Source organism: Haliotis rubra, unplaced genomic scaffold, assembly GCF_003918875.1.
Source record: "Haliotis rubra isolate DU_JTF1 unplaced genomic scaffold, ASM391887v1 Scf150, whole genome shotgun sequence".
Lineage (NCBI taxonomy): Eukaryota > Metazoa > Mollusca > Gastropoda > Lepetellida > Haliotidae > Haliotis > Haliotis rubra.
In genome coordinates, this window is record NW_025765448.1 from 1613813 (window position 1) to 1638524 (window position 24712).

The 24712-nt window shown below is 40.3% G+C and overlaps 1 protein-coding gene across 1 annotated transcript; it reads right to left on the bottom strand.

The window, feature by feature from the left end:
- Positions 1–7611: 7611 nt before the first annotated feature.
- LOC124270240 (alpha-(1,3)-fucosyltransferase fut-6-like) lies at positions 7612–17401 on the bottom strand. Its single transcript, XM_046705277.1, has 3 exons — positions 17314–17401; positions 8360–9119; positions 7612–8221 (listed from the first exon to the last, which is right to left on the bottom strand). The coding sequence occupies exons 2-3, from the start codon at positions 8980–8982 to the stop codon at positions 7963–7965; spliced, it is 882 nt and encodes a 293-aa protein (XP_046561233.1). The 5' UTR covers positions 8983–9119; positions 17314–17401; the 3' UTR covers positions 7612–7962.
- Positions 17402–24712: the final 7311 nt, after the last annotated feature.

The window sequence follows — 24712 nt, forward strand, 5'->3', positions numbered from 1 at the left end:
TCGGTGTATCTTATATAGCAATGTAAAACGCTGACAACACATTAATAATTTAAAAACTTTAACTTCAATGTTAAACAAAACACTCTTTTATATAATCAATAATTTTATTCTGCATTAAAGTGGCATCGTCTAAAATGTCAGCAGCGATGTATCTGAACAAATACTAACTGCACTGAATGTGAGTCCTGCTGGTTGTGTACAGGTAAGTCGGAGAAATGATCAACATCACATCTGGATCAGACAGGCACGACTCGGGCATCTGTATACACGTTTGTTTGTCGAAAATAATCATCTGTACACACTACTCTAATAATATCAATCCACTGGGCGGGGCTTCACACAAACACTGTCGTTAAATATACAGAACGCTGAACATGCCATGACCTTTTTTCGTTTTTGTTTACAGGCACAATGTCATACATTTTCGACAATATTTTGGTTTATGTACTATCAACCAAAAAAAAAAGAAATGTATAGGCGTTTGTATTTTTAAAAATCTATTAATTACCTATTGTGTTCAAACAATCGTCAAAATATGTAACAAGAGTGTTGAAAACATGATTTTACACAATTGCACAAGTAAAAAATCGACTAAACCTGAAAATGTTCATTTAGATGAGATTTCTTACAAGGCTAAAGAAGGGCATCGCCACAACGCAACAGAAATCACCTTAAAGTTGAAATTGTGCAGCAAAGAGCATGCACTGTCTGGCTATAAAAATCCAGATTACTTTCGGTAATCGGCATTCGTTTTGAAGGAATTTCAAAGTCAAATCACAACGCCACGTCTTCACACTGCGATACGGAACATCGCCACTGAAAAAATGCACGCTGGAGATTCTTCTGTTGCCAGGCGTCTGAATGTTAGTCTGAGCACGATATCACGGCTTGCAGCTCGTTACAACCAAACAGGTATAACAAATACCGTCCAGGCAGACCTCGAGTAACCACTGCAGCCCAAGATCGGTACATCCGGGTACTACATTTGTGTGATCGTACTGCAACGGGTAAGAGCACAGCAGCCAGGGTGCCTGGACTTCGGAGGATATCCGGTCAAACTTTATAATGTACGGAACAGGTTGAGAGAGATTGGACTGAGAGCCAGGAGACCCGACGTCGGGACCGTGCTACGTCGTCACCATCTCTCCCAGCGTCTCCGTTATCTAAAACTATCCACTTTGTTGTATAGACATTTCCTTCTTCTAAACTGATGTAAAAATTCCAGACTTGCTTATTTACAGACCGCCACGATATAGCTGGAATACTGTTAAAGGAGGCTTTAACAACCAAGCAACCATTTAATTTGTAGAGTGGTGGGTTCATAACAAATCTATTTTTCAGGTCCATTGCTGTTAGAGTGAGTGAGTGAGTGAGTTTAGTTTTCCGCCGCACTTTGCAATATTCCAGCTATATGGCGAAGGTCTGTAAATAATCGAGTCTGGACCAGACAATCCAGTGATCAACAGCATGAGCATCGATCTGCGCAATTGGGAACCGATGACATGTGTCACCCTAGTCTGCGAGCCTGACTACCTGATCCCGTTAGTCGCCTCCTACAAGCATAGTCGCCTTTTGTGGCAAGCATGGGTTGCTGAAGACCTATTCTACCCCGGATCTTCACGGGTCTGCTGTTAGAGTGAGTGAATCGGGTTTACGCTGCATTTAGCCATATTCTAGCAATATCACAGCGGGGGAACACCAGAAATCGGCTTCACACATTGAACCCATGTGGGGAATCGAACCTGGAACTTCAGTGAGACGAGCAAACGCTTTAACCATCAGGTCATTGAGACCCAAGATAAGACACCGTTGTTCAAAGTTAAACCCTTTTTGCTGTATCTAAGGGTATCCATGGCACTGCTGACGATTTGAAGAACATTAAAAGATTACGTTCTGGTGCGCTGTTGATTGGGTGGGACAAACGGTAACAATCAACCAACCTTTTGAACACCGAAATTTTTTTGGCATTCCAGTCACCGTCACGGGCCACAAGACACTTAACACGAGCAAGGGAATCGTCAGAAATCGTGATTGATTGCTGGCTGACAAGTCGGAACTAGATATCGTCTCCGAGATGAAAGATCAAGGTGTACTCTGTGTCAAACGTGATCTACATGACAGAACTAGAAGACAAGGCCCTCCTCACCTCACCCGTCACACCAATATGCTGTTTCCGGAAAGTAGACGACACAGAAAGACCCCACCACCTTGCTTCAACGAGACCACAAAACCCTCCTGTAAGAACTTAGGGACAAAACAGGATAGGTTCGATTCTACACAAGCAGCTTACAGTTCCCCATCCTAGACCACCCTACGTCCGAGCCACCATCAAGGTCCACAAAGACCCCATCAAAGCCCGTTTCCTTGTCTGTTCCAGAAACACGGTCCATTACAATACCACCAAGCATCTCGACAGCCTTCTCGCCCCTCTAGGTAAATTAGCTAAATTCTTTATTTCGGACTCCAACGAATTCTGCAACAAGATCAGCACCATCACCCATCCAGGCAAAATAATGAGTTATGATGTGGTTGATCTATTCACCAATGTACCAAGAGACGAAGCCCTAGCCATCATTAGAAGAAAAGTTGAAGACATCCGCGCTAAACCTAAACACCCATCTCACAGTAGCAAGCATCATCCGCCTCATCCATTTCTGTATAAATTCAACATATTTCACCCGGTCTGATAAAATCTACCAACAAACCCATGGTCTACCTATGGGATCACCTCTCTCCCCCCATCATCACCGAGATCTACATGACAGAACCCGAAGACAAGACCCTCCTCACCTTACCCGCCACACCAATATGCTGGTTCTAGAAAGAAGACGACACTTTTGTCATAAGTATGCGACGTCCAAGTATAAAGACAACAAACTCCAACAACTGTCTACAGGAAACCAACCCGCACAGACCAATATCTTCACTTCTCATCTAATCACCCACTGTAAGTCAAAAGAGGTATAATCGCCACTCTAGCCAGAAGAGCAAAGAACATCAGCTTCACAACCCAAGGCCTTGAAGTCGAATTAGAACACCTTCGCCATGTCTTCATAAACCGTAATCAGTACCCAGATAATCTAGTCAACAGAACCATCAAGACCACCCTCAACCCAAAACACAAACCACCACGTCTACAATCATCCCCGTTCATCACCAGTATACCATATGTCGATACAACCAGCCATCATATCCGCAGATAACTAAAGAAGCAAGCCAACATAGATGCTGTGTTCCAGAGAGGAACATCAATTCAGCATATCCTAAAAGCCAACAGTAAACAAGCAACAAGCAACAAAGAAGACCCTTCAGGCGTTGTCTACTACATTCAATGCAAATGTGGAGACTCGTACATATTAACCCAAATACCGTTCATGTATATATTTCTCCTTGTGCATATGTTGTGTATCATTTGCTTGATAACGGTGTTAGGATCTACACAGAAACGTCGCAGCCACTGCAGTAAAGACTTTGTCTATCCATAAAAAGTGTTCCTCTTCTCAAACTTGCTCGACGATTCATCTTTGACTGGCAGTTACTATGCGATGTATTTATAAGGAAGCTTTATCAGGTGGCATTGACTGGAACCTGAGGGGGGTGGGGGTGACCGGCAATGCAGTTAATGCAATAATATTTGCTTTTTAAAATTAATGGTAATTATTTCAAAATAATTAAATTGAATTTTTTTCACACAAATCAGTATTGTGATTTTCAGGAATACATTGAATACTGAACATTTATAAAAAGAAATAAAGTTTTGACATACCATCAAAGTGCACTTCGGGCCTCAAATGACCCACTTGGTGGGATAAGGGTTAAAGGTGAAGATCCTCCGTTTTGCATCTCTTGTGATGAAAGAATCACGGTCAAACATGTCCTGCTAGATTTTGTTGATTTTCCGATCGCAAGGGATAAGTATTTCAATGTAAAAACGATGAAGGATCTTTTAATTATGTACACGCTCATTTATTCATTCAGTTTTGATAAATTGTTTCATTTTTATATGTATTGTAATTAGTATATGAATTTGAATTTGTGACGATGTTTAACTAACTTTGACTGTCAGTGGCATTACCTTCAAAGGGTATTGAAGTCAAGTAAAATGATTGTCCCCCTGAGAAGGTATGTAGGTCCCATTTCATTCAAAGTTGTTTTTCATATTACGCTTTTTAATCGTAGAATATGTGCTCTTTTAATGTTGGGCTAAACTGTAAATTGATACAATCGCCAACGACCCTGTTATATCTCTGTTATTGATTGCCCTTACTTTAATTGTCACTGTCGAATATGTTGGTGTAAGTTCCAGACCAGTGAGTTCAGAGTTGAACGCTGATAAGAATTCGTTCAGATGTGTATCAAATCAGCTCTCCGCATGCAGACAAGAATCAAATAAGGCCATAAGAGGCCCTGAATCGGCTTCTTCGCAAAAGTTAGTTTGGAAATAAAGATACATTGGGTTTTCTGTGTTAATTCACCATTACCATTACCATTTCCATAATACATAAAATATATTCTTACGACAGGTATAACATCCCATTTTTGCTAAAAGTTGCATGTCGCCAGCGACGGTGTATATATTTGTTGCGTCAAAAATAACACTAGTGATCGTAAATGTTATCTTTTCATGCATCATGTGGAAGATATCATGCTGAATTTTACTGTGAGGTAGTCATTTAACCTAATATTTGAGGGTATTAGTCAATTTGTAATGAAAATCCACTGTCGCCAATTCTTTTGAATTTTACGTTATGCTCCAAAAGAAAGAAAACAGCATCAAAAGAGAAAAAATATTCATCCAGTAACTTTAAGAAAGTAATCGCTCATTCTTTATTGAAGACAATGAACATGAAATCCATTTGTTGTAACAACTTGTTAAACTATAAATATGTTGGGAAGATACAATGAACATATACAGTATAGATAAGGGTGTATTTTACGTTACGACGTTATAAGACCTTAAACATAACCTGAGCACCTCTATATGATCATCTGGTAAGGAGTATGCAACCTAGTTCCTTTTCCCGTCTCCTATATTCGCAATACATCTTTATCATTTGTTTAACTTGCGTGGCTCATAATAATGACTGATGTATTTTACGTTACGTATTCTACGTTACGGTATTTTACGTTACAGTTCCATATATGGCTATTTATCATCACATAATTTGCATACAAATTTGATGGCGACATGAAAATATGTTGCGTCATTCATGCTGATTTCAATGTGCGTGCTGCTCATGATCTGAATCTCTGACGGGTTAAATCATCGGTATGTAAGTACTGAACGTTCAGCCTTATCATTCTTGTATATGTGTACAAGTCAAACTGTTAAACGTTTATCAATGCGCGTAATGAAGATATTCTAATGAGATGTATCATGTATAATCATGCTCGGAATTGAATAAAATACTGAAATTACCACATGGCTTTCGTAACGTAAAATACAGTTGCGTAACGTAAACTACAATTAGATTCTACTGGCGTTAAATAAACATAAATGCGTATATATCCAACGTTTGTTGCTAAACGTTTGTTAAAGATATGTAAATAATTTCTTTGTATTTGTGGTGTTCTGAAAATGACAAAAACTACAGCCGTTATGTTTGACAGTATTTTACGTTACGGTTCTATTAAATGTTTATTACCTTACAGTGATACATTTGATAACCACTATGGAGCAAATAAATATATTTCCAGGTCGCATACCTCCTTGATGTTGTCTATAAATATGGAAATGCCAGTGTAAGGCATTCAATATTACTTTAGATGAACTAGAGAACCTATTTCGAAATTCTTGTTTGAAGTTTCACCAATTGTCAATATAAGGATCAAATTCTATATAACATCTAATTACTCTTTTGATTTATTTGTGTTGAAATTAACTTTTTAGTTTGTTAAAGGATTTTAGCAAACAATTAAAACAAGTTGTACTATAGTTTTACATATATCTAACATTAAATTATTTTGTGTGACGTAAAATACACTAGAAAATACCCCCACTGCTAGTAACTGCCGTTTATTAACAAACCATAAGACATTGTATCCTATCATTCTGTACATAGGTCAAGTAAATAATACTTGTCGTTGTCATATCGAAGAAATTGTGTTCAGATAAAAAATATTCCCGATTTCCATGATCACAAAGTTACCCTGTCGGTGGTATAAGTCACAAGCACAGGCAAGTCAACAGGTGCCCTGTCGGTGGGACCAGTCACAAACCCATGCACAGGCAAGTCAACTGTTGCCCTGAAAAACTTACCAGTCCATTTGCGAATTGCACTGGACATATGATATGGTCATAATTGAGGAATCGACTCTGCTTTTAGCCGAGAATTCTTATGGATGTGGAAAGGGTGTTGTCGCTTCTATGTTTTGGAAATTCAGATGTGGAAATGTCATCCACACGTCTCACATAAAACCTTTGGAAAACTTTTCTGAGGCCATGTAATCTTTGTAGAACAACTTCTGAGCAAGTGACACCAGTGGATATGCCTTGTTCATGACTGATGGCCGTGTTTTTGTTTGGCACCAAAGAAACACTGCATGAGCACAACGGAATATCTTGTAGCAAGTACGGTTTGGTGGGGGTTCATTGTTGGCATAGGAGTGATTCTCACATGATTGTAAACCTGACCTTGTGGCGATCAGACAAAATCTGAATGGACATCGGTACATCACGGATATCCTAGACAGGGTTGTTGTCCCACATGTCGATGACCATCCTCTGAACACAAGGCCAGTCTTCACGGACGACAATGCTGGGTTAAGTCGTGCACGTGCGTTGGTGATTACGTCAAGACGCGGTAACAAGTCTACCTTGGCCAGACAGGAGTCTCAATCCCATAGAGCATGTTTGGGACATTATTGGTCGCAAAATACGCCAGAGAGATCCTCCAGTGCAAAATCTCGATGAATTGGAACAATCAATAGTGGAACACAATACCTCAACGAAACATTTAACATCTGATACAGTCAATGAAAATATTGTTTTAGGGTTGTTGGGGCAACATTAGTTATTACTGTGTTTCAATTCGCCCGACCAAATGTAATTTGGCCGCCGACCCGAAAATGAAAAAATGTTTTTCATTATTTCCGCCCAGACGAACTCAGGACCTCCCGACGACTAATTTTAAATGCTTTCTTTGTCAGTGCTGGGAGAAAGGATGTAGATAGAGGACAAATGAAACTACACAAGAATCTTAGCACCAGGTCCTTAATTTTACAGTTCATTTATTGATATGATACAGATGATCTTTTAATTATTCTTCGTCTTTTTTTTTAAACAGTGCGTTATTCAGACCTAGATCTTAGTGGGTGCGTTATTCAACGATTCGACAGTTTAGTGGCAGCGGCGTACATCTGGGATACATGGATGAGATCATATGGCCTCATGCGCAGCCCTTCACATCTCATGGTCGGATACAACATGTGTCATTGGGACATATTTCCTGATGGCAATTCTGACTCACCAGCCCAGTCTGGGATACATGGATGAGATAAAATGGTGAGACGTTTATGCAAGCAGAATCAGCCATCGACGTTCAAGAACTTCACGCTGGTTCAGAAAGAACAATGCCCGTTTCTTTAATCACATGTCGTGTATGCGATTTGCATTAACAAATGGCATAACATCAAATAATGCACGGTTACGTTATTCGAGTACTTTATGTTTGTTTCTCCAAAGTATTCATATCCAATCGGAAGGTAGATCGGAAGGTTCAAAGCACAGCCCTTTATCAAACCACTTCCCGATGTTCTTGTAGAAAGTCCCATTACTTTCAACATCCCACAATCGGTCACAAATTTCACACATGGGCTTTGCATCGTAATGATAGGTCATGTATGTTATGATCCCATCTTTAACTATTGGCCATTCCTCCCAAATAGCGCGATACTGGTCCTTTCTGCGAAGAATATTCACATAGGCAGTTTCATTTTGAGCCAGGTGGTTCAACCGCTGGGCTACATGATGAGGTGACACGAAATCAGCTGCATTGATGAAGGTTCCTTGGGGAGCAATGTCGCTGTAGTTGCCCCTCCTCTGGTCACAAGGAGCATATCAGAGTTGAAATAACGGAAAAACTTTTCAGATATGTAATCTTTACAAAGGGCATTTTCAAAGGCTAAGTAGAATTTGTAGTTTTTCGAAAGGTATTCCATGCATGCCTCGTCATCGGATCTGGGGCATTTGTGGTTGCCGCACCCCCCCCGAATATATCCACTTGAACATATTTACTCAATTCCCGAACATATTCCATTCTTTTACTAACTGCTCTGCAGTTGCTTACCATCCATGCAACTGTACCTTTCTTCGATGCCCATATTTGAGAATAGTTTTTTGTTGGTGGATGCTCCTCTTTAAGAAATGTTCCATTCTTCGAAGATCCCGTACGGGGCTTTGACATCGGCGTCATTCCTATAGTCCATCGTCCAGTTAAATGTTGAGCTCCAAGATTCCGTGTACAAATACGTGTGTTTATTCACCCATTGTGGAGACTCATGGTTATGCAATATCCACACTTGATTTGGAAGCTTCACGGGTGGCATCCGATCTAGCAGCTGCGCAGTGAACACAAGAGCGTCACTCTGGGTATAGAAGCCTCTGTTTGTGGTAACCCGACATCTGGATTCCGGGCATCCACGCAAGGGATGTAATCTAGAAAGGACTGGGTGATACCTGGTTGAGGAATACCACAGTATGACCTTTGTGTCTCGAGTAACAAGGTCAGTCGCAGGTTCAATGTCTCCTCTTTCCAGAAGCACTTCAAGACTTTTCTTTTCACCACTCTGAATGTGTATGTCAGGCAGACGTCGGTATGCATGTTGAACAGTTTTCATAGGAACGGTTTCTGCAGTTTTGTAATTCGATGTGTTTTGGGCTTTTGGAGCAGGTTTGTCGATGGAGAAGGAACGAGAGCGTGGTGGCTGTGGCAAAGAAAGCAAGACTTTGTCGAGGGACAACTTCCCGTGCCAGAGGTTCATTCTTTAGCGTTTGGTCAGGTGGTTCAATGAGCATTCGTGTTCGAAGAAAGGAATACCAAAGTTTTGAAACCATGCACACAGAGGCAAATACACAAACTACTTTGAACAGACGGTATCTTTTCAAATGTCGATTGAATCTGAAATGACAAAGAAAATGTATTTGTATTGATTTTATATTGTTAGTATCCGATGATGATACATCTTTCAATTTGTGTATTTATATATCATTTTAAACAATGACGAAACCAACCCATGACGATTATGATTGGTATTTCTCAACCCATATTTGTTGTAAAAGATGACTAATGGGATTGGGTGGTCTGGATCAGTGACTTGGTGGATGGATGTCATCATATATAAGATTGTGCAGATGGATGCTCTCACGAAACAGAAAGAAAACCTCTTTCTATACTCAATGAAATCATTTATTTGTCACTCACTGTTTGTGTGAAATTAAAAAAAGAATCCTTCTAGGTTGAGTTAATTTATTCCTTGGTTCTCATAATTCAGTTTTCCAAAACACACTGAAGTTCTATTGTTCCAACGGGTAATTCCTTTCCAAAGCACGGCAATTTCTTTTAAAATACTATTAAAATAACTGAAACAAAATATAAGGTGATTTTGAGTTAAATTACTCAAAGAAAATGATAGAAATTAGACTTACTAAACAATGAAATTAAATTTATTAAGAAAATTACAAATGATAAATTCTAAACATATACTTAACAAACACTTAATGAAATATTAAAACATTTAATTTCCTACCGTTATTTTTGGGGTAATAGGGTCAACAACTTCTCAACTCAGGCTGCTGCATCATTAAGCAAGCACATGGTCAAAACCAGAATAACTAGAGAAACCCGCCCCTGGCTTTAGAGTTAATCGCCCCTTGCTATAAAGTCTAACAAAAAAATAAGTAGAAACAAAGAAATGTGGGTTCAAACCCAGATATCAAAAAAACTATTGTAAATTATTATTTTATAACAAAAGTAAAAGATTCGAGAAAAATGAAACTAAAACAGAAAATAGAATTTGCCAAAAATAAAGTAAAACAACTTTGTCAATTACACTCACAATCACAAACCCCTAAAATCCGGTACCCAAAACATCCCCTGTTATGAAAACGACAAACAAAAAACTTGATCATTCTAATCATTCAGATTGTATAAAGGGTCAGCGTGACCCTGACCCGTGTAGATCCGGGGTAGAATAGGTCTTCAGCAACCCATTCTTGTCATAAAAGGCGACTAACGGGATCGGGTGGTCAGGCTCGCTGACTTGGTTGACACATGTCATCGGTTCCCAATGGCGCAGATCGATGCTCATGCTGTTGATCAGTGGATTGTCTGGTCCAGACTCGATTATTTACAGACCGCCGCCATATAGCTGGAATATTGCTGAGTGCGGCGTAAAACTAAACTCACTCACTCACTCAGCGTGACCCTGTACGGATACAAAATCGATCTCAAACATTGGAGGACATGGATGTCTCTCCTCTCCACCATGGGCGTAACAGAAGTAAGTCGCCTAGAAAAGGGAAAAATAGATCCCCTGTACAGACACCTATAACATGAATGGTTCTAGTTCACTCATTCAGTGGAATTGCAGAGGTCTCAGGTCCAATATAAATGATTTGCACTTATTATTACAAGATTATAAGCCGTCAGCATAGTGTCTCCAGGAGACACACCTTAAAGAATCTGACAGTACCTACCATTCATTCTCCCCTCCAGGGACTAAAGCTACAGGTCGATCTTCTGTTTTCATAAGGCAGGGTGTTATCCACAGCCCTGTTTTAGTTCATACAAATCTTCAGGTTGTTGCAGTTCGGATAACTATGCACATTGTTTTACTTTATGCTCTCTTTACATTCCCCAACATCGTTGCTTCATCTAACTGATCTTCAAGCGCTTTACGACCAGCTTCCAAAGCCCTGCATCATTATGAGCGATCTAAATGGTCATAACCCACCCTGGGGCAGTGTGCATACAAGCAGTAAAGGAAAGTTACTTGAAAATTTCATTTAAAAAAATGCTTTATGCATTTATAACGATGGCTCACACACTTATCTCCATCCCGGTACTGGTACCTATTCTAATCTCCTGAATGAATTTGAATGGTCCGTCCATGACGACCTTTGTGGAAGCGACCACTTTCCTACAGTTCTAAAACCAGCAGCTCCATCTGATGTTCCCCCACCATCAAGATGGAATTTCAAAAAGGCTAACTGGCCTTTATACGAAACTCTGTGTGCTGACGAACTCTTGGATCCAAGGATGGTGGTGCGGTGGCATGTGCCACTGTTATTGGATCCCAAACAATATCTTCTCGACTACCAAATAATAGCTCTATTTTCACAGCAGAAGCTAACGCCATATTAACAGCACTTAAATATATTAATAAACACCGTAAATATAATCAATACTTCATCTTTTCCGATTCCCTTTCGTGTCTTCAGGCTTTTAAACTCATTCTTGTAAACATCCACTTTTATTAGAAATTATTGAATTGTATAATGAGCTTGCTACTGGCCAATACGGCATCGTCTTTTGTTGGTTACCCAGCCACGTTGGCATTTCTGGGAATACAATGGCTGATCTTGCTGCTAAGGCAGCACTCCACAAATCTGTGACACCACTTCTTATCCCATACTCTGGTTACAGGGCTAGCATTAGAACGTACATCCGTAATCTGATGCAGAAAGGGTGGGACACCCAGGTAGGTATTAACAATTACATGAAATAAACTCGAAATAAATGGTTACACCTACTTGGGTTGTCAGTCCAGATTTGAAGAGGTCATCATGCGACGATGTCGTATTGGCCACACAAGATATACTCATGAATATCTATTGACAGGTGAGGATCTTCCGTTTTGCATACCTTTAATTACTAGTTTTAAATGAATATCCGTGATACACTAGTAGTTTTACTGTTCTTCGTCAAGGCTTTTATTTTCTAACTTTATTGACCTTTGATATATTTTTAAATTGTTTTCGTCACAATATGGCCCAAATATGACCGATAATAGAGAATGATATTATATCAACACGAGTTGATAAAGTTACAAATAACCGAGGCTTGCCGAGGATATTTTTACTTTATCAACGAGTGTTTATATTTGATATCAGAAGACACGAGGGTGAGATTCTATTTATCATCCAAAATCACTCTTCATTAATTTTCAATGAAAATGTACATCTCTGAACTTTTTACTACCATTAGACTTGCAGTGCATGATGATAGCATTGTGACGTCATCAAGTACATGACGTCAAGCATTGTCAGGGCATTGTACAAAATCTACCCAAAACGATATCTCCTAGGAGATATCGTTTGATCACAAAGCGATATCTCCTGTGGAACACAGTTTTGCTCCGTGGGGATGCCAGATTATAACAGATCCCCAGGAATCACCGATGATTGTTTATGTGTTTGTTTGTTTGTTTGTTGTTTAAAACCGCACTCAGCAAGATTTCTGCTATATGGCGGCGGACTAAATAATCGAATCTGGACCAGACAATCCAGTGTTCAACAGCATGAACATCGATTTACGCAATTGGGATACGATGACATGTGTCAACCATGTCAGTGATTCTGACCCTCCGATCCCGTTAGTCGCCTCTTACGACCAGCATGGGTTATTGAAGACCAATTCTAACCCGGATATTCAGGGGTACCCATCCGCTGAGCTAGACAATCCAGTGATCAACATCATGAGCATCGATCTACGCAATTGAAATACAATGACGTGTCAGGTCTGCCGCCATATACCTGGAATATTGAGCCCCGTTCAACAACAAACAAACAAAGGACGATAGACACAACAAGGCAGCTGGGAACGCATTTAAAATTGCATCAACAATGTGGCTTTCAAAATGTGTCAATGTACATAGAGGTTACAAAACGGGTGTTGAATCTGGAAAATGACACATTTTTGAACGGGAACAAGACGGGAAAACAGTGTGATCCATGATGATAAATAGAGCAGACGATGCTAGTTGTAAACAAAACGAAAGGGAGGTAACTCTGTCACGACTTCATTATAGATGAAAACAGAGACCAAATGATCTATTATATTGGCTGATGAAAATATACAATTGTAAATATTCTAATTGAAAAGAGAAAAATACTAATCCACAGGACACGGAAACTGAATGTTAATTATGAACAAAATGAATGTTCTGTTTGGTTGACATGTTTGATCAAAAGCTCATTGAATAGAGTTATAATGTGGATTTAAAATATCGAGGTGTTTTGACGTCACTGTCGTTGAATAACCTAGTTTGGTTACACAACACTCGTTGGATAACGTTCAACTGGTTACGAAACACCTGTTTCAAATACCCAAAATTATCTCAGAAAGATATTCAGAACATGTGTGTAATAGACCAAGTTATTCATGAAATACATTGTTTTCTAATGATGTATAGCGATGTTTAAATAATCGAGCATGCATCGTCATAGATGTGAGTGAGTGAAGGCTTCATAAATCCAGAACACTATTTTCCCTGTCAATACGAATGATCAAGTCTGGATCAGGCAAACGGTCTAACAGTAAAATGATCATCTTCCATGTCATCGGGGCTTGGTGCCACGTCATCGTTCGACGCCATGGTGCATTTCTACCTTGTGGTCTTATATAAAGATATGAAATTAGACTGTATGTCTTTTTATAAATATGTACGTGTCACTTTTACTGGAAGTTTATCTTGGTCTAGACACTTTTCCAATGCTGCATAAGAATGGAAAAAAAGGCTTTGTTTGCTCTCCTAAGATCCGTGGCAAAGATTAATTGTTCAGGGTATGACCTATCCTTCAAAATATGTTATAGTGAAAAAAGTCCCAATCCTACTTTCGAGTTTGGGGGGGTTGCATCAAAATGGTGATGCGAAAACAGTACACCCGCTGGCTTGCAATCGTTTTCTTGGAGTTCACACCTAATAATATTGCAAGAGGTGAATGTGGACGCTACCCTTTGTATATTTATGCATATAAGAGAGTTATAAGTTATTGGTTAAAATTATTATGAATGCCAGACAATCGCTACCCCAAAATGTCTTCAGTATTAAATGCAGGCAGCTAGTTTTGATTAATCGTACTGGGCATCCAAATGTCTTTATTGTTTATCTGGTTTTGGTAATATCTGGGAATAGCAGTACACAGGCCACCCAAGATGTTTCGTATTGGAATTCTTAGCTCGTTTAAAATTTATTCATGAACAAGACTGGCCTAGTTTGCTTAGAAAAGGTAACACAACTTATCCTACTCCTTGTTTAAAGTCTCCTTTGTAGACAGCTATACCTTAGTTGTGGAACTATATTGTAGTAAATATTTCGGGTTGTTCTCGCCCAATTTCGATGTTTCTCACATCAGTTGGGTATTGAGACTGGAAGGTATTTGATACTGACAGAAATAAAAGACTTTGTTGTATATGCCACAAAGGTTATGTGGAAGACGAGTATCACTTTCTCTGAATGTGCGCTTCTTATAGCCAGTTACGTGACAATTATATACCCTCAAAGTATTACTTATATCCTTCTTAAATCTATGTTTAGTATCCTTATGTCAACCCATGATTGACTGTAATTAGAATCTTGCAATGCACATTTACCATGCAATGTCAGTACGAATGTCATCATTAAGTCGAATTATGTCGTTTGTTTCTGACATGTACATACATGTATGTAGGTTTGGGCTGATGACGTACACTAACGTAATAACTAATTGAATTGAATCTACCTTGTCATCATCCGAAAGCCGAGTCCAAAACACATCAGCGAGTTAGTGAGTTGGGGTGTACGCCGCTTGTAGCAATATCACAGCGAAGGACACCAGAAATGGGCTTCACACAATTTACCCATGTGGAGAATCGAACCCGGGTCTTCGGCGTGATGAGCGAACGTTTTAGCCTCTAGGCTACCCCACCGCCCCATCAGCAAAACTGATATGGATCAAACCGTTTGAACATTATGACGTAATCACCAAATTCAAGACTATCACTTACCGTGTTTTGGCCATTTCAGAAACGTTCCGAATTATTTTCCACAAGCCTCAACACCGTGTTATAGCAACAATGGAACAGCTGCCCAAAAGGTTCTCAATCATACGTTATATGGATTCGTTTAGCAGGTGAACAATGGCGACGGGAGTCATATTAACGTGCGTTTGTTCAGTTTATGAACGATCCATTGTGGCAGATATGTGCTTTCGCTGGCTGTTAACTCCCCAGAATTCTTGCTCAGTGACGGCGGCCAGGAATACATTGTTTCTGGTCCATACTGTACATGTAAATCCTTATTGCCGTGAGTATCAGATATGTATTTTGCAAACATATATTTTGCAGTGAAACAAAGTGGGTGGTCGAGTGGCCTGAGGCCCCGCGAATTGATTTGCATGTCGGGTACGCCCTGGGCTCGAATCCCAGTTGGCCGGGAATTCTACGTCTCTAAGCACAATATCCGTGGTCTCAGGTTCCACCAAGTGAAGACCCGCATCACTTCCGGTTTGACCAGTGAAGGTGAGGTGAGGTGAGGTGAGGTGAGGTGAGGTGAGGTGAGGTGAGGTGAGGTGAGGTGAGGTGAGGTGAGGTGAGGTGAGGTGAGGTGAGGTGAGGTGAAATTGGGTTTAATGTCGTGCTTGAGAATATTTCGCTCATATAACGACGTGCATTCGTGTGTATGTGTATGTATGTGCGCCTGCTTGTACTAGCCCAGACTTAAGCTGGTTTTATAGTGCTAGCCCACTGAGATACCATGCCTCAGTGAAGCATGAATACCCCACTCAGACACATTATACTGACTCCGAGCCGACCAGTCCTTGTTGTACCCATTAATGCCCAGCGCCAGACAGGGACCAACAAGTATATTTAACGTCTTTTGGTATGACGCGGTCGTGGATCGAACCCGCGACCTTCCGCTCGAAATGAACACTTTGCCCAGAATTGTCCCGCCCAGGTTGACCGATATGGTGGTGAAAGTGTCATGATGTGGGGGTCATATCCTACACGAAGAATTTTAGCTGTACGGTGACGAAATCATAAGAATTCGTAAGGTTCCGATCATGGTTTATGGTTTAAACATATTTTTATTCATGGAAATGAATTGAATTGGTGAACAAGCATTACTGCTTATGTTAAAGGTTCCGATCATTGACCGCCTAAGTTGCAGGAGTTGGTCCTGCAAGATAGTGCCAGGTTTCACACACTACATGCCACTATTCAGTGTTTTTAGAATGAGACCATTACAGTGCGTTCGTGGCGTTCCACAGCGTGGCGAGAAAGGTGTGCGAGAAAGGATGGAGATGGCACAGCACAGGCTAATGTATCAATAACTTGGTGGGCACTTGTGCACGTGCTTCTCTAACACCTGGCTGTCCCTTTCTCTGCACTCCTCCCTCATAACAAATAGTGAACTGTGTCAAAATTTTAATGATAGTTTCTTAAAGAACTTTTTTGGTGGAGTCCGGAAAATTTTCAAATATAAGAAAGCTGTTGGGTATTAGTAAATGAGAAACGTGTACTATTTATATTGATGTGGCAATTTTGTACAATGATAAAATTTGCAATTCATCGGTCTGTTTCTGACTCAAACGGACTGTAACTGGGCATCCAAATGTAAGTCTCTATTGTTTAACATAGATTTTGGTTATATCTGGGAACAACAGTACGTAGACCACCCTAAATGTTTCATAATTCTTATCTCTTTACAAGACTTGCATAGCCTACTTCAAAAAGGTAACCAAACTTTATCTGACGTCTTCTTTAACGTCTCCTCTGGTACAGAGCTATACCTTAGTTGTCATACCGCCAAAACAAATAGATTTGCTGGCGTCCAATATCGATGTTTTTCACATCAGTTAAGTATTGAGACCAGAAAATATATCAGTAGTGAAAGAAATACAAGTCAGTGTTGTGTGAAAGACAGTGAAGGGGTGCGTGAAAGACGAGTACCCCTTCCTCTTAATCTGCTCTTCTTACAGCCAGTTACTCGGAAATTCTGTACACACAAAGTATTACTTATATCCTTCTAAATCTAAGTTTACTATCCTCACATCAACTAGCGATTGTACCCTAATTAAGAATCTTGCAATGCACATTTACCATACAATGTCAGTCTGTAGAACACTGAGTTGAATGTCAGCATTTAATCCAATTATGTCGTTTGACATGTACACGGATGTGGCCTACACTAACTGCATAACGAATTGAAATGAACCTACCTACCATCATTTAATGATTTGAACATGATCAACTATGGGACCGTTTATAATTAATGTCTAGTGGGCGAGGATGGGGTGTGTGTGTGAATCCCAAAAGCAAGACAATCACTTACCGTGTGTTTGCCATTTCTGAAACGTTCCGAATTATTATCCCAAGCCTCAACACGTGTTATAACACCAATGGAACAGCTGCTCAAAAGGTTCTCAGTCATCAGGTGAACAACGGCTAGGGGAGCCAAATTACGTGTGATTATTCATCGATTCATGTTGACGGATGTGTGTTTGCGCTTGCTGTTATAAAATTCTAGCTTATGACGGCGGCCAGGACTATATTGTTTCTGGACTATCCTGTGAATCATAATTGCCGTGATTATCTGATGTGTATTTTGTAAACACAGTTCGCGGTGAAATTGAGAGGGTGGTCGAGGGTTCGAATCCCAGTTGGACTTGATTTCTACGTCTCAGCACTATATCCACCACCAACTCGTGTTATTCCGGGACAGGCCGAATGGGGCTACGGAAAGGGGTGAGTGGTCCAGACTCGATTATTTACAGACTCTCACCATGTTGCTCAGTGCGGCGTAAAACAACAATCAGCCACCCACTTCCGGTAGGTGTTCCCGCATAAGACCATTCAGTCCATATTCTTTAAGCATATTGGCCATTTCCATCATACTTTTATCTTCATTCACCCAGGAAAGACATTTTAGGACTGAGGATCAGTCTAAGTAAACTTTGGCTCAGTATTATTCGTTACACTGCTATACTGAGTCTAACAAAACCTTGTAGAAGGTCGCGTCCATTCGTCACCACTCGCCTCTCGATGCTTGTTATGTGCGAAAATATGACAAACCAATCAGAACGCGCGTAAATGACTGCGGTGCTTTGGTAAAAATAATCCCGAGTAGTTAAATCGTTTATGGCATTATGTCATTGTTTAAAAATATATATCGTCATATTGAAAGTACAAAGAACTTAGCTAACAGGATTTTGCTGTCTAATGTGAAGTGTTGGATAAGCATCATGTGATTGACGGTGAGAGATTGAAATACACGCACGTGCGTTTGTTGACATAACGGCTCTCATGGGTCCAACTGAAGGTGTTTCTGACGATCTTGCGGGCTTGCTATGGAGATTGCACGTGTGCCTCCAACAATTTTAGGAAATGTAATTATATATCGCTACGAGTTTCAAAACAATAATATTATATCTGTATGTAACTAATCAACTTTAATCTTTAACATTAGGCATATATTTCAATTCTCTTGGAATATTTTAGTCTGACCTTCTTGTGGTCATTTATATATTTTTCAGCGAATTCAGTTAAAATTCCACTTGTGGTATGACAGCAAGGTTACACGTATGTCCAGTTTGAGAAATATTATAAAAGTCATATTTTGAGTTTCTGCTATTGGATTTAATGTAGCGGTTTTTTTTTACAAATTTGATTTGCATATTCGATAAAACAAATCCCATTTGTGATTATTGAACCCTTTTCAGAAATATAATTGGAAATATAAGGTGAATATCTGGTAATAATTACGTCAGAATATGTCTTTAACAAATATTTTCTTTTCTTTCTTTTAGTTGTACCAAGGAGGTTTAATTCTTTAGAATAAATAGCAAAAACAAAAACAGCAATACAATGCATGAGTACTTCGGTGATATTAAGTACCATTGGGATCAAACAGGAATAGAGTTATCGTTCCTGTTTGAAGTAGTTTTGATGTTCCTACGCCAATATGAAATCCTTCCAGAGGAGCACGAATCACTATTCGGCTTGTCCCGGAATAACACGACTTGGTCACGAATGGGTCGCGTCAGCTAACCTTTGATCGTCCAATCAAACGCGAGACGGCCGATCGGATTTAACCAATCAGACAACGACTACTTGTTAGGGTTCGGCGGGACTTACAAAACGGTTTTGGGATTTTCTCTTCCCTAGTCCCATTCGTCACCACTCGCCCCTTTCCGTAAACTCCAAGAAGACGCTATTCGGCTTCATTCGTGACCAACTCGTGATATTCCGGGACAAGCCGAATCAGTCGTCACCACTCGCCCCTGTCCGTAACCTCCTCGCTATTCGGCTTGTCCCGGAATAACACGAGTTGCTCACGAATGCCCTGGTCGCTGACACTGATCAACCAACGAAAATCCGCATAAAACACAGATATTTGACATGGTTACTATTTGCTTATATTTTCGCAAGATGACAAAAACGCTATTTTCAGCGACTTTTTACTCATTGCGTGTATCACTCGGAAGAGATCGTGCGGAAAATAGCATTCGGAATCGTTCGAGTGTTTGAGGTAAAGGTTCAAACGGTATGTGCGAATGTTAACTGTCGCGATTTGGTAAGCTGTGTTCTGATTGGTCAGTCCAAAAGGTTAGCTGACGCGACCTTCTACTAGGTTTTGTTAGACTCAGTACAGCAGTGTAACGAATAAGTTTACTTAGACTGGACGGAGGATGTATGTATACTAACGGAAAAAGTAACTGCATAAAATAAAATATAAGTTATTTTGAAACGTTATAAAAATAACACTAAAAACACGAGTAGTAAAGCACTTTGCAGGAAATGTATGTCACGTATTGCGCGTTGCACGTGCACTTTGTGCGCAATGAACTTGCTTACATTTTGCATGCTTTTGACGCTTGAAGTTCACTCATTGAAAACTGCATAACGGTTGATTATTCTCTTGCCTCAGAATGTTGTGGAAAACACGTTAATTTCAACCTAAACTAAGCCATGCCACGACTTCCAGAAATTCAGCGTCTCTGCTCCGTGGGTATGCCAGAGACTGGAATGGACCAAAATGAAGTGACCAGACATTTCAGTGTCCCTGTAAACACGATCTCATGATCCCAGTGTATCTAAAACCAAAAAGGAATGTACTGTTGGTAATTCGGTTTTAAGCACCCTGTGAAGGTCCGGGTTAGAATGAACCTTCAGCAACCCATGCTTGTCGTAAGAGACGACTAACGGGATCGGGTGGTCAGACTCGCTGACTCGGTTCCCAGTTGCGCAGATCGAGATGAGACGACTAACGGGATCGCGTGGTCGATGCTCATGCTGTTGATCACTGGATTGTCTGGTACAGACTCGATTATTTACAGACCGCCGCCATATAGCTGGAATATTGCAGAGTGCGGCGTAAAACTAAACAGCGAGTCTCGAGTGTCGGTTTTAATCATTATCAGTGGCGTAGCTACCATTATAAAAAGGCCTGGCTTACACATGATTGTTGCTAAAAACGTTGGACAAGCTCTCAATAATGTCTAAATAATAAATTTTGCACCTATCGGGCGTACTCGATAAAAAAATGACTTGCTACGCGCCTGATTGTTTATAGCTTTTACTATTTTAGTTTACTACTTACGGTGTACCTTAAGTATAATTCAGAGGCAAAGGCTGCGGCTAAGCCTGCCAGCAGGGCTCAAGGACCACTTATTTCTAAGGTTAAGACAATAGAAGGTTATGTATTTTAACACCTTCTCTAAGCTATGCAACACTACGGTATGGCCTGCATATTATGAGGTAATCGTCATGTGTCTACAATCAACACAGTTCATCACAGAGCTATTGTTTTTTCTTGGAATGCATGAGTAAATATGCACCGAACAATGATATCAATGGGGACACCGGATAGAACCGTCCTATTGTCCAAGGGGCGATGGAGTAGCCTCGTGGTTAAGGCGTCAGCTCGTCACGCCAAAGATCCGGGTTCGATTTCCCACATGGGCACAATGTGTAAAGCCCATTTCTGGTGTCCCCCGCAGTGATATTGCTGGAATATTGCTAAAAGCACTCACTCACTCACCCCCATTGTCCGACAATCGTTGTGTTTCTTTAGACAGTGGTGTTGTGTTAGAAATATGCCTGAACGTTTAACTATACTTGCTTTCTTATGGTCGGAAAGGCTTACTGCTAATCGTAAATTGGAACTGCCATTTTTCATCAAAATTGGCAGACCTTAATATGCAGCATGTTTCATATATAACCACTCGCATAAATACTTAATTTATCTGTACAAATATGCAAGATTCCCTAAAGGACAACTTTGTTAAACATTTAAGCAGGAGTGAGTGAGTGAGTGAGTTTAGTTTCACGCCGCACTCTGCCATATTCCAGCTATATGGCGGCGGTCTGTAAATAATCGAGTCTGGACCAGACAATCCAGTCATCAACAGCATGAGCATCGATCTGCGCAATTGGGAACCGATGACATGTGTCAACCAAGTCAGCCAGCCTGACCACCCGATCCCGTTAGTCGCCTCTTACGACAAGCATAGTCGCCTTTTATGACAAGAATGGGTTGCTGAAGACCTATTCTACCCCGGATCTTCACGGGTCAAACATTAGCAAGAACGTTTATGGAGAGATATTGATATGAATAGTAGAAGTAAGTTCCGTACCTACAGATATTTTAAAGATTTTTATTGTTGTGAAAGTTATGTCAGCAGTTTTATGCCCCCGAATTACCCTCGGCCTCTGCAAAATTTAGATGTGATATTGCACCTTTTAAAATAGAAATGGGCAGATATACAAGTCTAAGTTTTGATAATAGAGTTTGTTTTAACGGCAATGGACTTATTGAAGATGAAAAGCATGATTTATTCCAGTGACCTCATCCAAACAACGGAGTGACCTAAGGTCAAAACTAGCTCCAGCTGCGTTTGTGATAACCGTTAATCTCTTAACCTGGTGTGTCTTATCTACATGACTGACTGACCTATAGTGACACTGTCAACTTCTTGGAGAGGTCTGTTAACGATGTTGGTCAGTATAGTGTGTAACACTTTGATAATTAGGAAACATACTTTTTGGCTTACAAAATCGGTTCTGTGAAAATAATATAATATTTTAGTGAGTGAGTGTGTGATTTCGTCGTATATTACGACGGGGGACAATAAAGAAATGGGCTTCTCACATTGTACCCATGTGGGGAATCGAACCCAAGTCTTCGACGTGACGCGCGAACACTTTAATCACTAGGCTACCCTACAGCCCTATTACATTTCCAGCAATTCTCTTTTGAACACTGCCTCCGTGGTGTAGTTGTAAGAGCGTCCGCCCGGAGAGCAGAAGGTCGCGGGTTCGATCCACGACCGCGTCATACCAAAAGACGTTAAAATATGGTACTTGTTGGTCCCTGCCTGGCGCTTGGCATTAATTGGTACAACAAGGACTGGTCGACTCGGAGTCAGTATAATGTGTCTGAGTGGGGTATTCATGCTTCACTGCGGCGTGGTATCTCAATTGGCTAGCACTATAAAACCAGCTTCAGTCTGGGCTAGTACAAGCAGGCGCACATACACATACACACGCATGCACGTCGTCATATGAGCGAAATATTCTCAAGTACGACGTTAAACCCAATTTCACCTCACCTCTTTTGAACAATACCAAGAAGCATTCTAACGACGATAGAAATTTTTGTTTTATTGTTTCTTGCCTTTTTCTTTGACTGAAAAAAATCGACAAAAATACTTTCCATGAAGAAAATCGTTGTAAAAGTGGAAATGTAAAACTGATCTTAAAATTTCTGTACAGACAAATCTCAAACTAGTGAAAAGGCGTTTCAAAGTCAGTCTGCAATAAGGTCTTGACTCATCCTCATTAAGATGGCCCAGTTTAACTGCTCTAACCTGTCGACACGAAAGGGAGTTACCTAACCAATCAATTGCAGTAGTCAATGAATTCAAAGGTTCACACACATATTTCAATTGTGATTAGAGTTACCTCCCCTGGTTATGTACACTCACAACAGCTGTGATCGTTCGAGAAATTTCGGGATGGGACAGTTTCATGAAAGGCTAAGGGACAATATGAGATATTTGGCGGGTTGATACTCTCAAGACTGTGATGTCGTTGTCATTTTATAAAATGGTTCATTTCTGCTCTTTCCCCCCCGGTCTGTACATATCGATGTACATGGATATTCAGATGATTATGGTGAACTGAGAGTTGATACCACAACTTCCTCCCAATGAAAGGTTCTTCTTCGCCCAACCAAAGCGAAGTGGCTCTATATACAGACAGTAGGGGTCTTCAGTCTCTAGGAGCAAATTTGCTTTGATTATAGAGCGGCTGGTTGGTTGGTTGTTTCCAGCTATATATGAATGGTCTGTAAATAATCAAGTCCGACCCGAATAAACCCGAATCAACAACATGAGCATCGATCTACGCAATTGGGATAGCATGACATGCTTTAGCGAGCCTGAACACCCGATCCCGTTAATCGCCTCTTACGATAAGCCTGGGTTACTGAAGACCAATTGGTTTAACCCGGGTAGATAGATAGAGGGGATTTCACGTCACAGGCCGAAAGTTGACGTACAAAGATACTCAAGGGCATTCTCGGGAATTCTGTGACGAGAGAGACGGATTTCAGGGGATTGATCACATCACAAGACGTTGTTTTCTTAATTGATGTTACATTGCTGCACCTGTTACAAATAATGGACTCTCACCCAGGGTAGTGAAGGACTCAATGGCACTTATGTTTAATAAAAGCAGAAAGGTTTAAATTTTTGTATATAACTAAACATATATACACACCCTCATTCACACAGGGGCGGTGGGATAGCTAATGGTTAAAGCGTTTGCCGAAGGCCCTGGTTCGATTCCCACATGGGTACAGTGTGTTAAGCCCATTTCTGGTGTGCTCGCTTGATATGCTGGAATATTGCTAAAAGCGGAGTAAAACCATACTCACTCACTCACACATTGTACTCATGTGGGGAATCGAATCCGGGTCATCGGCGTGACGAGCGAACGCTTTAAACATTAGACTACCCCACTGCCCCCTTAAATCATGAGAGGTTTACTACTAGGACTGTGCAATATTACCGGTAAACCGGTACATACCGGTACAGTATCTCGCGATACGAATATCGCGATATGGTTCCGATTCTGCAACATATTGGGTCACCCAGAGTTGTCTCTGCTAAGTTAAGTGTCCTCAAATGGACCAATCTTTTATTTCCACTTATTAGCAGAGCCGCTGGCTGTGAGTGACCATTTTACAATTCACATTATTTTGGTATTTTTGTTTGTTTCATAATGGGACATATGTTATCAACTTATCATAAAGGCCAAAGTCTTTAAATTTTGTAGGACTGTATAATGACATTCTGGTCAATGTTCTTAGTTATTGGAGGTCACATGAGATTTTAAGCTCAGATAGTTCACCTAAATCATGTTTTTGGTTACATTTTGTAATAGTTCATGTTTACACATGTTTATATTTGGAGAATCTGAATGAATCACTGACAAACAGTAACAATAATTACATTGATTACTGCAGTGAAGTGCATTCTGTTGAAGCAAACAACACTGACCATTAGAACCGTGTTATATTATCACCTTTATCATTATGTTCAGAAAACTTTCTTTCAATAGTTCAATTAAACATTTATCATTAAGGCTCTATATCACAATGGGGACAGGGAGCCTGGTAGTATGGTGTAACAGCAACTAAGAAGATAATGTTGCACACAAGAGAGCTA